Here is a 14,209-nt window from a genome sequence, read left to right on the forward strand (position 1 = left end):
AGCAACCTAAGCTAACGGAAGACTCTACGCCTGCATGACCTCAACGTCCACATCTTCCACTCGCCACATATACCACATAAACAGACTCCGATACGGCGCAAAGGGCGCACTCTTCTCCAGCATATCCTGCTCAGACATGTATTTCCACTTGCCACCGCCCTTTGCTTTTAGTTTCTTCACGTCTTTGCCAAAAAATGCAGCCATCCCCCTCTGAACGCCCAGGTCACCAGTGGAAATGATATCAAGCCGCTTGAGCGCGAAACAGGCAAACATCTCCACACTCCACTTCCCCAGTCCGCGGACCGCAATGAGTTTCTCCATAACTTCTTCGTCTGATGCTCTCATAAGCATCTCATTTGTGAGTTCTCCAGAGGCGAATTTTTGAGCTAGGCCTTGGATATACTCCGCTTTCCGTTGAGACAAGCCGGCAAGGCGTAATCTAGCAATTTCTGTAACCGCCACTTGTGCTGGTGTCGGGAATTGTACTTCTTCAGGCCCTTCTTCGTTGAACAAGGCAATAAACTTATTCTTGATGGATTTGGCAGCGGCACCCGAGACCTGCTGGCCCATAATCCCGCTTGACAATGAGCGAAAGGGGTCAATCATCTCGGCGAAACCCTCAGCCGAGAATATATGGCATGGATGTTTTTCGATCAGCGGCTTCAAGCGTGGCTCCACCCTGATGAGATGAGCACAAGCTTGGTCTAGGAGAGTGTTCGTGGTCGCGATCGGTCGAGGGAGGCCTGTTTTTGATGGGGTCGACTCGGGAAGAGTGTCTTCGTACGCGACATGCTGTGTCCCTCCAGGTGTGACTAATGGGGCATTGGTGATATGCGGTTCAACGGGGCGGTCAGGAGGAGGAGTTGCATCGTCAATGTCCCCAGAGCTGTAAGGAGCTCGAATAACGTTGATGAGACTCGGCGTCGGTGTCAATGGTGGATGCTTGGGCCGCGTAACAGTAGCCCTTCGTGCATTCGCCCTTTTGATTGGCGTCACAGGCACTTTGAATTCCGACTCCGCCTGGGGCACCCCATTCACAATCTGATTCTCTCCCTTGTCAACTGTTTGCTCACGGGCGCCATGGGCCTTTTGTCTTTTGGCTTTCGTGCCTTGCCCTTGCGAGCCAGATGTCCGTCTCTTTGGCCCTTTGGCCACATCCGGTGCTGAAGGAGTGGCAATTGATGCGATCCTGCTGGATCGACGAACAGACATGGCAGATAAACGCGCTAGCATTCAATGATTGGTGGTTTGTACATTTATAATCCTTCTCCTGGATCATGAACTGGTCAAAGCCGAGCATATACTCTGTATCTGCCCGGAGCTGGAGAGACCGGAAGTTGGCTTGTTCGTTCTCTGAAGAACAGCAATCCGGGACTGAAGAAGAATGGGGAATTGGTTCACCGTTGACGTTGGATGAAGCGACGATATATTCTCTCCTTCAGCCATGAAGAACCTCGAATATCATTGGCCCAGGCGTTTTCGGTGCCTAATCCCAGTGCCAAGCATCTGTCACATTAGTGGCTTGAGACCGTGTGGCTGACATAAGCCAGTCCTTCTTTCCGGAACAATGGCCGCCGGCATGATATTTTGCTCGCTGGAACGCAATCACCCAGGACTCTACCTCCCTAGGCCATTCTCATCTCCCGCGATGTGTTGTTTAGGCATTCCTAACCCATATGGGTTTCCTGTGTTCGTATTGACTGGAAGATACGTTCCGCTCAGACAGAAAGTGTCCGGGAATATGCAGCAGAGAACGTGTCATGTCGTGCGATATGTATCTGAAAACGCAAGTTCCCGTTGTGCCGCCGTTCTCGATCCGAGGATTCGGTTTTGTAGAAGGCTAGCGCATGACGCGGCCACACACGGAGCTTCAAAGTTTCTTGTTTGTCAAGAAGATATTCCACCACCAAACTGGTTTCTGCGACGGCTTGTTCCAGGCCATGACCTCAATAATAGGTAATCTCTCAGATGGAGATCTTCCTCGTCTCGCTATCTCTCTGCCTAATATCAGACAATGCCTGATCAATTCCAAATGATCCACCAGACCTGGTTGTTGATCGGATCTGATGGAAATTTGAAGCCTTCATATCGAAAGTGGATGCCCGAAGATGGAAAAGCTCTATCTCTGCGGCGGGAACCTGTTCCAGGATCGTGGTATGGAGGCGCCGTATCGTACTGTCACCAAATAACAGACTAAAACAGATGGTGGAACAGGTGTGGACGGCCTTTACCTGATGCGCTAGGAAGATCCGGTGGTGATGGATGCGCCACGGCTGCCGGATGTTATCAAAAACCTTGATGACTGGGCAGACAGATCAGCACGGTGCCTGTTCGGCGGTCGCTGAAGGGATGAAATTGATACTGGTCACGAGCCCACACTGGCCCATGACGATCAGGCAAGCTGGTTTGCGAGACGAGAATTGAGGTTGAAGCTTGAGCAGGGATTGCAACTGGTTCCGCCTGCCGGGCCTTTGACAGCTTTACCTTGGAATTTTCTGCATCAAGAGGTACGGGTACAGCGTCATCGGTATGTACACACCATCAGCATGCGTGGAGGCGTTATGACCGTTATCTGGATGCCACAAGCCTCGCACGCCACCTTTGATGAGGAGAATTGCTCCATTATTTTCACCTGTGGATCGATGGTTCGCAGCTCTGCCCATACTTAGTACGAGTAAGTACTTGAGTACTTACCTAAGAAAAGAAAAAGAGAAGCGAACAAGCGAAATGGTGATTGATCCACTCTGACAAGGATTCTGTAAAGTAGCGTTATCAGTTGTCGAGCATCAGGTTATCCATTAAAATCTTCGGCTTTCTGTGCTTGAGCGTGGCTAGTACGGAGTACATGGCATCTGCTCCGTCTTCGAGCGTCGAATGTCTCAGATGAGAGGGGACATATGGACTCTGGAGAAGTCTGTGGCCACTGGCCAGAAGGCGATCGGCTCGAGGCAGCTCGGCAGGAATGGGAATGGGGGGGGGGGTTGCAGCATGCAGCATGCAGCATGTGCGGGCTGGTGGCGGATGAAGTGGCTGAAGCAGGAAATGGGGGTCGATTGAAGGGTGGATGAGAGCGCCGGTACCAACTCAGTTGTGTGTACCGAGTACCCAAGTAGGTACTGGGTAGGGAGGTAGGTACTGTACCGTAGGGTGTCTGTGGGTGTTTGTTGTGACAATACCCAGTACGCAATACTTAGGTAGGTACAGGGAACTTCGGGCAGCCCTCTCCTTTTTGCACTCTGACTTGCTAGGCTGCGCTAATGATGCAACCCCGACTCCGTAGGCTCCATCTGAGACGGCAAGTGCTGCAGCTGCCCCCCAACTTCCGGGCCACTGACAGCCACACCGCAGGTGCGGCTCCCCTGGTTTGGCCTGCTACCCAGGGCCCCCCTGGACTTGCCCTGAACTGCGGGTAAGAGCCCACCAGACGGCCAAACAACAAGGTCTACAAGGGCCGCCCAGGGCCACCGCGGCCACTAGCTCAGCCAGACCGGATGTCAAAGCAGGGCTATTCGGAGGTGCTCTTTGGCCTAGCAGCCAATCAGTGGCCCGCCCTGCCCCAGCTCAATCCCATCCCTTCAATTGCCAATTCCTCGCTGCGTCCAGTTTTCCTGCCATCTCCCTTCTCTCTTCACACGCCCGCTTGCACGCACAACAGTCTATCGTTGCTGCTTTTTTCCTTTCTACACTTCCATTCTATCTTCTCTTCAGGAAGCCAGCCACGCGTTGACTCTTGGGCCAGAGAGAGTCGTCCCTGCCGCCGGCTGTGTTGTGTTAACACTCCCTCCCCCCAAAAGCAACAACAATCAACAAACCAGCTTCTCCTTCGCTGAAGCTGATTTTATCCCATCCTCGCTGTGTTCTCACTGCAGACTCACCAGATTAATTCTTGTACTCCTCAAAAGTTTCTTACGACTCGTTCAGGGCCAGCTTCACGCCTTCTATCTTCTTTTAATATTGCATTGCAGGTGAGTGCTGCCACATTCCACGCCTCCCTGCTCCTCTGTCTGCTTTGTTGTCCGGTGACCGCGTCACTGTCGCCTTGTCACCTCTGTCAACCTCAAACCAACCTTCGTCTGTCACATCGCACAGAGTATAAAGTAACGCGTACTGATTCAAATTGCAGCTCTTCGCTGTTCTTAGGACACCATGACTTTCTCCAAAATCATCCTCCCTACCCTCGCCCTAGCGAGCTCTGTCTTGGGTACGTCCTCACTGTCTACAAAAGTTGGATTCAAGGCATTGTGTCAGACTTGGGCAAGAGCGGGTTCTCACAAGCGGAACTGCGTGTTTTTGGGCAAGTTATTGAAGCTAACTCTGCTTCAGCACAGGGCGGCGGCGGCAGCAGCAGCAACAATATCTGTAATGGACCCTCGATCACCATTGCCACTAGTGCAGATGCCGAACAAATCGCCAACTGTGAAACATACGATGGCGATATTATCATTGATCCCTCTGCATCGGGCCAAATTGCGATCAATGGGGTCCAACAAATAACGGGTGACCTCACTTGCAACAATGCGACTCAACTCACGGCTATCACATCGGATCAGATCAATACGATTCAGGGCACATGGAGTTTGAGCGGCCTCACCATCCTCTCCACATTGCAATTTGACTCCCTGACTGGTGTAAACAACATCAATTGGGTTGGGCTCCCTGCACTGCAGAGCCTTAATATGGCTCAGGGCATTCAGAGAGCGAACAATGTCTACATTTCCAACACGCAATTGAACAACATAAACGGCATTGAATTGACAGCTGTTGGAAGCATGAACATCAACAATAACCCGTACCTCACCGATGTCAACGTCAATGGTTTGGCCAATGTCACCAACTCGCTATCCTTCTCCGCCAACGGTCGTGACCTAGCCATCTCCTTCCCCAACCTTCAAGATGCTGCCAACCTGACTTTCCGAAACGTCAGCAAGATCGACATGCCATCTCTCTCCAATGTGGCTGGGTCCATGGGCTTCTACTCTGACAATTTCAAGACCTTTGCTGCGCCCAACCTGACCCAGACGGGCGGCACTTTGGCCTTCGTTGACAGCCCCGACTTAGCGAGCTTCTCTTTCCCCTCCCTCACGACCATTGGTGGTGGTTTCTTGGTCGCAAACAATACCAACCTCAAGGCGATTGATGGTCTGCCCAAGCTGCAGACGATTGTTGGCGCTCTCGACTTCGCAGGAACTTTCTCCAGGTAAGTACTTGGGAATGGTTTCATGTCACTAACTGTTCGGAGCTGATCTGGATTGCAGCGTCACGATGAACAAACTGAACGACGTTCGGGGCGGATCCAATGTGCAGACTACCTCCACCAACCAAACAATCTGCCAGCTCTTCGACCAGGCTCATGCAAACGGCGTCATCAAAGGCGTCAATACTTGTCTCACCAACAAGGCCAACCCTGAGACCAACCCTACTGCGACCAGCGGCGGTACCTCTTCCACCTCGACAAGCAGCTCCGGCAGCAGCGGCAGTAGCAATGCCGCTGTCACGTTTGGTCCCGCCACACCCATGACCGGTCTCAGCGCTCTGATTGCTGCCATTTTCTTCCTCTAAAGCATTGGGTCCTTGGGCGTTGCTTTTCCGCTCCACTTAGAATAGCTTAATATGCGACGGGTGATGTCTCGATCCTTGTGCTTGTCAGGCCCTTTTTTTTTTGAGCGATCAACTCTCTTTTTAACGAAACAAACAACAAGATAGGTGGAGACTTGTGACTCGGTTCTCACAAAACAAAAGAAGCGCGTGCGCATCTGGAGTGTGGGGACAAGGGTTTCTTGTGTTGGGAAAGATCTAGTACTGGCAGATTGTGATTGAGAGCGAACAGAGCTCCGAGGAGCTCGCTTGCGTGTGGATAGGCATACAAATGAAAACATGTTTCCTTGACTGTGGCTAGATGCCATTCATCTGTGCTTTCCATGGCGACATGCCTTTCTTTCACGGTTGGCCAACTGGCCAGCTACCAGAGGGTCAGGATCATGGCACGTTGACACCGCTGCACAAACCACGGTTGGACAAGTGATGGATGGACACTAGGCTTGTTCGTAGGCAAAGGACTGTGATATGTTTATACCATCAGCACCGCACCAGCAGACCTGCTTATCTTGATTTTGCGACTTCGAGCGCGACTTTGCGATTCCCCCGCAACTGTCAGCGTCACCCCAGTCCACTTTGTGGTTCTAAGATGATGATAGGATGCGGCCGCGAGTGGCCGGCATCCAGGGGTATCTCAGCTTACAGGCTCGTGCCAGATTTGACGGAATGCCACCATTGAATGACACCCAGTCAGCATTGTCCAAAGGGGATACCGGAACGCATCGAATAGTCGCGGCTATGTAGGTAGGACTATGATTGACCCCTGCAGTCACGGCGGCATGCTCAGAAGATCGTGGCCACAGTTCAGTGGAAGCGGCCGTGTCGAGCGACAAAGGCTACTGCGTCTCCTGCTTTTTTGGACCTCGATGGGGCCACCGCAAGTTTCGAATAGGTACGCAAGTACTTTACTTGGATTTGGACCTGAGCGCGCTGAGTAAGAAAGAAGTACTTATGTATGTACCTATAGGATGATTAGAGACCCCCAGATTCGAGTATCCGGCCGAGTATTTGCCGTATGTACATAGCTGGACGAGCTAATCACGGGCCAGATTTGTCCGTTTGTCTCACGGTCAGTGCCTCCGCGGCTCGGGCATAAGGGCTGGTGGAGGTCGATCGAGAGGATACGACCTGAAGCGTCAGCTTTGCTCTGTTGAGATATTACGAATGCGGAAAGAGGAGTGGGAACTAACATGGCCTGTGCCGGAATCTGACTTTGGAGACCTGGTTTTAGTGGACCATGTTAACTCGTATGCGCGTCTTATGCCTGGATGTGTCACTACATAGGTAGTATATTGGTGGCCACAAAGGGTGAGATAAAATGCGGGTGGATGTATAAAAAGGTATAAGTAGGAGATCATCGCTCACTGGGCAAAAGGCCTCGACATAAAGACTTTTGCACAGATATAGAGATCATCTTCGTCCTTCTTTTGCCGCCCTGATATCAGGACACGATACGCAGTGGTCACCAGCCTGTCAAGATGCCCCGAACAGATGTCTCTTTCAAGACCTCGGACGGGGTGACCCTGCGCGGGTGGTTCTTCACTCGTCCATCCTCCAACAGCAGCCCTTCCACGGGAACGAAACTCCCATGCCTAATTCTCACCCACGGCTTGTCATGCATCAAAGAAATGGGCCTGTCAGATATCGCCACCAAGTTCACCGAGGAACTACCCATCACCTGCCTTGTGTATGATCATCGAGGATTCGGCGCCTCGGACACCGCTCCAGGCCAACCCAGACACGAGGTCATCACCTGGTTGCAGAGCAACGATATGCGGGATGCGATCACATACGTGCAAGGTAGGGAGGAAGTCGACAAGTCGAAAATAGCACTGTGGGGCTATTCCCTTGCCGCGGCGGAGACCGTGTATGTCGCGGCTATGGATCGACGGGTGAAAGCTGTGGTCTCGTTGGGACCGGGCATGAATGGGAGCGAGATCGTGAGAAGGATGGCACCTCCTCACGCCCTATTAGCCATGCAGGGTCTGTTTGAAATGGATCGTCTTGCGAGGGCCGACGGAAAGGATCCGATCACGGTGCCTGTTGTGAGCAATGAGCCCGGTGTGCAGGCGACGTTGCCGAGTCAGGAGTCGTGGGATTTCTTCTCCAAATGGATGGCGAACGGGTCGAGTTGGAAGAACGAGTTGACCCTGCGATCGTGAGTTCTACTCTCTTTCCACCATAATCTTAACTGGTCGAGGGAGGGGCCTTTTATCAGGATCTTTCTCCGCTGATGAGGTAATCACACAGCCTTGACGACATCTCAACGATGGCGTTGCCCATATCACATCTCGACGATCTCACCCCGACCCCTGTCCTCCTCGAAGCAGCCACGAGGGACACTAACAGCCCTCCTGACATGACCATGAGATGGTACGCGAAGCTGAGTGAGCCGAAGGAACTGGTGCTGGTGGACGCAGATCATTATGAGTTGATGGGTTCGGCGAGGAATATCTTACATCCTAAGGAAGTGGCATTTCTCAAGAGGACCGTTTGCTCATGAGTGATGGGTAAAGGAACAACGGGGAAGAGGGTAGTGAGGCTTGTCCAGGGCTGTGCAAGCCTCTAATAGTCGGTTGATATTCGGCCCTTAGGGCCAGAAGCCTTGGCTCGGCAGACTGCGAGGCTACGAGATTGCTCTTTCAAAACTCAAGTTCTGTCCCTCATTTGCACAGTTTTTTTCTCTCTCTAGTTATTCATCCCTCACAGCCCCACGCTGTGCGTACCTTGAAACACCAGTGACAGTCGAACAACTGGCAGAGCCTTTCATTCGGCAGTTGGCTCCCAAACACCGCCGATTTCCTGCGGTAGTGTCATGCGCCCCAAAAGGGGGATGTGATGAGGGATGATAGCTGAACCAACGAAGAAGGAGAAAGGCAAAGGGAAAATGGCTGTGTCATGGTATCCGTCGTCGTCGTCATCATAGCGCTCTGTTCCTTTTGTGCATCGTAGCGTTGGACTATATGAGGCTGAGCAGAGCCGAACCGAACTGAATTGAACCGAGCTGGATTGTTCGAGTAGAGTAAATCAACATGATCTACCTCTCTCTTTGGGTTATTCCTTGCGACTCCGCTCCGGGGCGCGCAGATTCCAGAAGTCTTGGTTTGGTATTGGGGAAATGGTCTTCTGTGTAGTGGTCGCGTCGTGTACCGGGCGTGCAGGAGGAAAGGATGGACGATGAGGTTCAGTAACGTGCTTAAAACCGCTAGTCCTGATGCTCTCTTCGGGAAGGGAATAGGCGGCGAAGAGATTTCTGAGTCCAGTGACTAGGATCTCACAGCATCAGAAAATATAGATAAATACCTAGGTTTCTCCGTGCCGAGCTCAGGGGAGTTGTGCTAGTATCCGGCGTCATGACTTTTATTGCTGACAGCGGTACAGATGGCAGGGGGAGGCGAGAGGAGCGTGTCGGTCCTGCAACAACTAGGAAATGTCACCTGTATTTTCGCCTGAGATAAGGGCGCGAGGAACTTTGAAAAAGAAGATCTGGATACCACCCAACCGCCCTCTTTCCAGGTAATATATGTAGGTCATTGGATGTTGATACAGAATCCTTGATTAGTGATGTAGTGATTTGTTGGCGTCATGATTGTAAAATTGCCGCTATCAATGTTGGAAGTCCATGCTGTAAAGTCTATGCTGGAGAGATGATGCTGGAGAGATGATGCTGGAGAGATGATGCTGGAGAGATGATGCTGGAGAGATGATGCTGGAGAGATGATGCTGGAGAACTGATGCTGGAGAACTGATGTTGCAGAACTGATGCTGACGCCTGAAGAAAAGGTACTCTGAAGAAATAATGCTGTGGAAATGGATATGCTGTGGAAATATCTTAATGTTGTCGTATGCATCTAGGTAGTAAGCCACGCCGTGGATGTACTACCGAAGCAAAGCAAAATTCGATCAAAATAATCTGCAAAAGTCTCCCTGCCATATTTCCAAGATGAAATGGCCCATTTTGAACGCCAGATATCAACGATATGGGGTATCTAGTTGCAGTTAGGCGCCACTGAGCGAGGATGGGAACAGTTGTGGGAATTGACTCACCATAACTACATAAATGGTCCAAAGAACTCCAAGCCTCCCTACCACCCTCATTCCAAGCAAGAGTCGTGCAAGTTGATATGGTCGTCAATCGTTGTATATGGGATCGTAAATTCTTGTTGTAAGGCTCCAATATGTCGTCAATATTTGTATAGAGTGTCATGAATTCTTGGTGTAAGGCTTCAATATGTCGTCAAAAGCTGTCCAGGGTATCTTCGATCTTGATGAACAAAGACTGAATTATGATGTCAATGGCATGCGGTTAGACAAGGTATGTTAAAATGATGAGATATGTTGTGGTAAAGTGTGCAATCCCGTCAAACGCCTTGTAATATTGTACAAGATTGAATACGTCCAGTCAAGATGTTGTCGTCCACAAAGCGGTAAATAGCTGAGAGACCCCCATCCAGTGTAAGAGACGTAAATTGCTGCTTTAATTGTGCAAAAGGATTCTGGATGCCACCCTGCCACCCTCTTTCCAGGAAGTAGTGTCGGTGAGAGTTTAGATTGTTGGTTTGTGCTGAACTGAGTGAAGGCGTGGAGAGTTCTGTGTCTTGTACTGTTTTGAGGACGCAATATGTTGCTTATATTGCTGGCAAACTCTTGAAGTTGATGTTCTATGAAGAAAAAGGAAGACACCGAGATTGTTGTTTGATGGATGAAAATGGAATGATTTCTAAGACCCACCCCGCCACCCATTTTTCAAGTAGTCGTTTGGTGTAAGTCGTTGCAATTCCGACAAGTTGTTGATGGATACTGCACTTCGATTATCGTGCGTGCCACTTGTGTTGTGTTTGAGGACTGTAATATCCGTTCTGAAAGCCAAGGCGCTGGCTCTGGAGGCAAGACCAGAATGTCTTTGTTGGTTAAAAGGAGTGCTGGAGACCGCCCTGCCATCCTGTTTCCAGATTTCGTTGATTCAACAACGCGTGGGTTTAACATTGTGCGTCAACGATTGGACTGAAGTTCTGAAAGACGGTTTTGCAGGGTTGAGGTTGTTGGTTGCTGTGTGAGGTTGTTATGCTGACGGGTTGAGACATGTCGAAAAGAAGTCCTGGAATCCACCCTACCACCCTCTTTCCAGGATTGTTTCAATGTTGATATTGTGTTGCTGACATTTTGAGAGATGTTGGAGATCTGTTGAATATTGTTGACAGTGTGGGAGAAGCATTGAAGTAGTGTTGCCGAAAGTGTGAGGTAAATGTAGTTGAGAGTGCATGAATAGTTTTGTGGTTGAGAGTGTAAGAATAATTGTTCTTGAGAGCGTGAGGAGAGTGGTGTTGTCGTTGAGAGTGTGGGATGAGTGTATGTTGTTGAGAGTACGTAGATAGTTGTTGTTGTTGAGAGTGTGAGACTAGTGTGGTTGTTTCTTGAAAGTGTGAGGAAAGCATTGATAGTTGTAGAGCCTTGAGAGATGTTGAAGTGTTGTTGTTGTTGAAAGCGTGAGATAAGTGTCGATACCCATAGAGCCAGAGAGCCATAGAGCCTTGAGAAGCAGTGCTGATCTTTGGAAGACTGCGAGATGATAAGAAAGAATCCTGGAAGCCACCCAACCGCACACTTTCCAGAATGAACTCCAAGGTGTGATGATCTAATGCTGATGAGGTGTTGATACTGTGTTGCTACTGTGTTGATAAGGTACTGATGAGATGTTGGCGAGACGTCGCTTTGGTGAAGTGAAGTGAGGTGATCCACTCAAATTCGAGCTGCAAAGGCCTCCTCGGTAGCCTCTGACTGAGACCTGATGGGACACTTTGTTGAATGGGACGGATCATGGATGACGAAAGAAGCCCCGGAAAACCACCCTGCCACCCTCTTTCCAGGCTTGAGAGCCTCATTGGGTTTTCGTCAATGTGCTGTGTAGGTCCAAATGTTGTGGACGGAAGAATGATGCTATAAACTGTTCGGAACAAGAACCGACTGAGCAAGCCATTGTTTGATCTGCAGCTCAAACAACAACTGCTGGGCCAGGCCTTGTCTTCACAGTTCCAGTATCATGTATTGATTGCCGTGAAGATGATGTTGAAGACTGATGTTGATGAAGATGTTGAAGATGGTGTCGATGATGATGATGTTGCCGATGAAGCTGGTTTCTGTCGGAAAAGAATTTGTTGTCTTCAGCCCTTCAAGCTGAACCAGTCTCTGCTGGTGCTTTTGTGTTTTGCAGCCCGCCCTGGCCAAGTTCCGCGGCCTCATGCATGTCTCTGGTGTCGACCTGGGTCTGATGGCAATGTGTGACATCCTAGGCGCCTTAGGAACCACCGATCGCTAAAGACCACTACGAAAACCAAGAGAAGTCTGATTCCTGAGTTGTGGTCAGGAAGACACCTGCCCCTTGCCCGTAAGCTGTAAATGCGGACACTTGGGGGTTGTTGACGGCCGTCGTGGCCGTGGGGGCAAGATGAGGCATTGCAGTCGGTTGCCCTGTGGGCAGGTTCTGCTGCCAAAGACCGCGAGGCTGCGGAAGAGCACCTGCGAACCACACCGGGTTTTTGATGGGTTCTCTTCGGGCTAAGTTGAGGCCCATGTGAGGCGCAATAGCAGGCGCAACGGCAGGCGCAACGGCAGGCGCAACGGCAGGCGCAATGGCAGGCGCACCGGCAGGCATTTGTCGGGGCATTTGCTGCTGCCCATTGAGCTGTGGTGTCCTATTGTTCAGGATCACGTTGTTTTGCACAGCTCCCTGTGCATTGACCCTGACGGGTACTGGGAGCTGGCGTCCGTCTGCCCAACCGCTGGGCTTGTGAGGGCACGATTTGATGTGCCGCTTCACGTTGTCGACGCGGCTGCTGCTATGGTTGCAACCGCGTTGGTGCCAAGGACACCTATGGACGTCGGCCTCGCCTTTGCACTGCTTTTTGTGCCTGCGGAAATTGGACGGGTCTGGACGGAGGGTCGCTTGGCAGACATCACAGACCACGCGCTCTCTACGGTGAGCGGTGAGCACGTGGCTGTTGAGACTGTTCTTGGCCGAGAAGGCCTTGGTACACTCTGTGCAGGGGAAAGCCATCTTGACTGCTCTAGTGGTTGAATGTGTAGAGCGCTTTGTTGGCAAGTCCAAGGTGTTGATGACAGGTGTTTAGGAGGCCTAGAATGTGGCAGGCTCCTTTGCGGTTCGGGAGGTCGTTGTCTTCAAGACAATGACGCGTGCAAGTGACTGCTGAGTTTGGAGTTGAATGTCGAGTTGAAAATGGAGTGCGTGTCGAGTTGATTGATCAGACTGTGTCGTAAGTGCTGTATGGAATCTGGCAATGCTGGGAGGTGCTGTATGGGTCTGGGAAAGATAGGAGGGGAGGGACTAAGCAGAGGAAACAGGGCGGTATTTGTAGCAGGATGGAAAACCTGCGCAAAAGCCCACCATCTGGTTGAACCATGAAATGTCTCCATGTTGTAAACTTACCATGATGTCGACGCAGAGCAGAGCCTCTCCCGGTGGGGATAGAACCATTGACCAAAACATAGCAAAAAGCCAATAATTTGACCAGAAGCGGTTGAGCAGGCTGCCAGAAACACATCAGACAGAAAGGGAATGGACTGGGGCTTGACGGCAAACGACATTGGATTTCAAAATCATAATGGGCAGTAAACTTTCAGCGGCTAGACGCGATTTGCGATATATTCTGATAGGCGTGCGCTCAAGCAGCCGAAGGGGCGCGAAATGCTAACAAAGGGGACTTTGCCGTATCGATTGGTTGAACCGGAGGGACACAGTATGTCCGGCATCAAGACTGTATTGCGCGATGGGTGGGTAGTTGTGGATATCACTTTCAGAGTCAATGCTGAGCCAGCGGTTAGGTCTTGCCGGGAACCAAGATAAGCCAATTGTCTCAGATCTGAAGCTGGTTGGGGATTTGCAAGGAGGTAGGTGCTTAGATCGAAATGCATTTCGGGATGTCTAAACGAGTTCAATCCAAGCAATTTGTGTAGGAACCAGGAATTTTCAATTGCCACTTGACGACACGTACCGAGCAACCCGTACGCGATGCTGCGCATCAAAACGCGGTCGAAATGCCGTGGAGCCCTTTGCAGACCCGTGACTCTGCAAGCCCCTCCCCAGATTCTCTTCCTAGTGGCATCCTTTCGGCTGCTTTTGAGTCTTGCCCTCCTCCGGCCAACCCAGGTAATGGTGGTTCAGATGGGGCCCTGCAGGAGGCGCGCAATGAAACTGAATGGGTCTTTTTCCCATGGTCTTAACGCTGATTGGACTCTCCATGATGCCTGTATGTGGTAATTTTCTTTGCTTCTTCATTCCTCGACCATACATGCCATGATTGTATTGAGTGGAGTCGTATTTTTATTCTCGTATATTTTACCCCTTTAAACTTTGAAAATTCTGCAGTACCTTGTAAAATCTTTCACAGTGGCCGAAATGAGAGAGAGAGAAAGAGAGGGAAGAGAGAATATTTCCCAGTCCTGCCATCTACAAGTGTTGGGAGGCAGTCGATTGACGGACGTGGTCAGGCTGGTTGTCTGGTGAAGTTGGAATTAGGTGTGTTGGTGCTTCGTATGGGCTGTGTGCTGCACCGTACTGGGTACTCGGTACTGACAGCCTCGTGCCTGCCTTGTGGAA

General features: G+C 50.8%; 4 protein-coding genes across 4 annotated transcripts; 2 read left to right on the top strand and 2 right to left on the bottom strand.

The window, feature by feature from the left end:
- Positions 1–24: 24 nt before the first annotated feature.
- On the bottom strand, positions 25–1,212 carry A1O5_05433 (DNA-3-methyladenine glycosylase II; the record flags this gene model as incomplete). The annotated part of the gene is made up of 1 exon (XM_007746034.1): positions 25–1,212. The coding sequence occupies one exon, from the start codon at positions 1,210–1,212 to the stop codon at positions 25–27; it is 1,188 nt and encodes a 395-aa protein (XP_007744224.1).
- Positions 1,213–4,146: 2,934 nt separating this feature from the next.
- A1O5_05434 (uncharacterized protein) lies at positions 4,147–5,559 on the top strand (the record flags this gene model as incomplete). Its single annotated transcript, XM_007746035.1, has 3 exons — positions 4,147–4,201; positions 4,249–5,197; positions 5,256–5,559. The coding sequence occupies 3 exons, from the start codon at positions 4,147–4,149 to the stop codon at positions 5,557–5,559; spliced, it is 1,308 nt and encodes a 435-aa protein (XP_007744225.1).
- A 1,514-nt stretch (positions 5,560–7,073) lies between these two features.
- A1O5_05435 (uncharacterized protein) lies at positions 7,074–8,098 on the top strand (the record flags this gene model as incomplete). Its single annotated transcript, XM_007746036.1, has 2 exons — positions 7,074–7,753; positions 7,846–8,098. The coding sequence occupies 2 exons, from the start codon at positions 7,074–7,076 to the stop codon at positions 8,096–8,098; spliced, it is 933 nt and encodes a 310-aa protein (XP_007744226.1).
- Positions 8,099–11,619: 3,521 nt separating this feature from the next.
- A1O5_05436 (uncharacterized protein) lies at positions 11,620–12,649 on the bottom strand (the record flags this gene model as incomplete). Its single annotated transcript, XM_007746037.1, has 2 exons — positions 11,620–11,881; positions 11,928–12,649. 2 exons carry the CDS (start codon positions 12,647–12,649, stop codon positions 11,620–11,622), a joined length of 984 nt encoding a protein of 327 aa, XP_007744227.1.
- Positions 12,650–14,209: the final 1,560 nt, after the last annotated feature.

The sequence above is a fragment of the Cladophialophora psammophila genome, assembly GCF_000585535.1.
Source record: "Cladophialophora psammophila CBS 110553 chromosome Unknown aczJe-supercont1.7, whole genome shotgun sequence".
NCBI classification, from domain to species: Eukaryota; Fungi; Ascomycota; class Eurotiomycetes; order Chaetothyriales; family Herpotrichiellaceae; genus Cladophialophora; species Cladophialophora psammophila.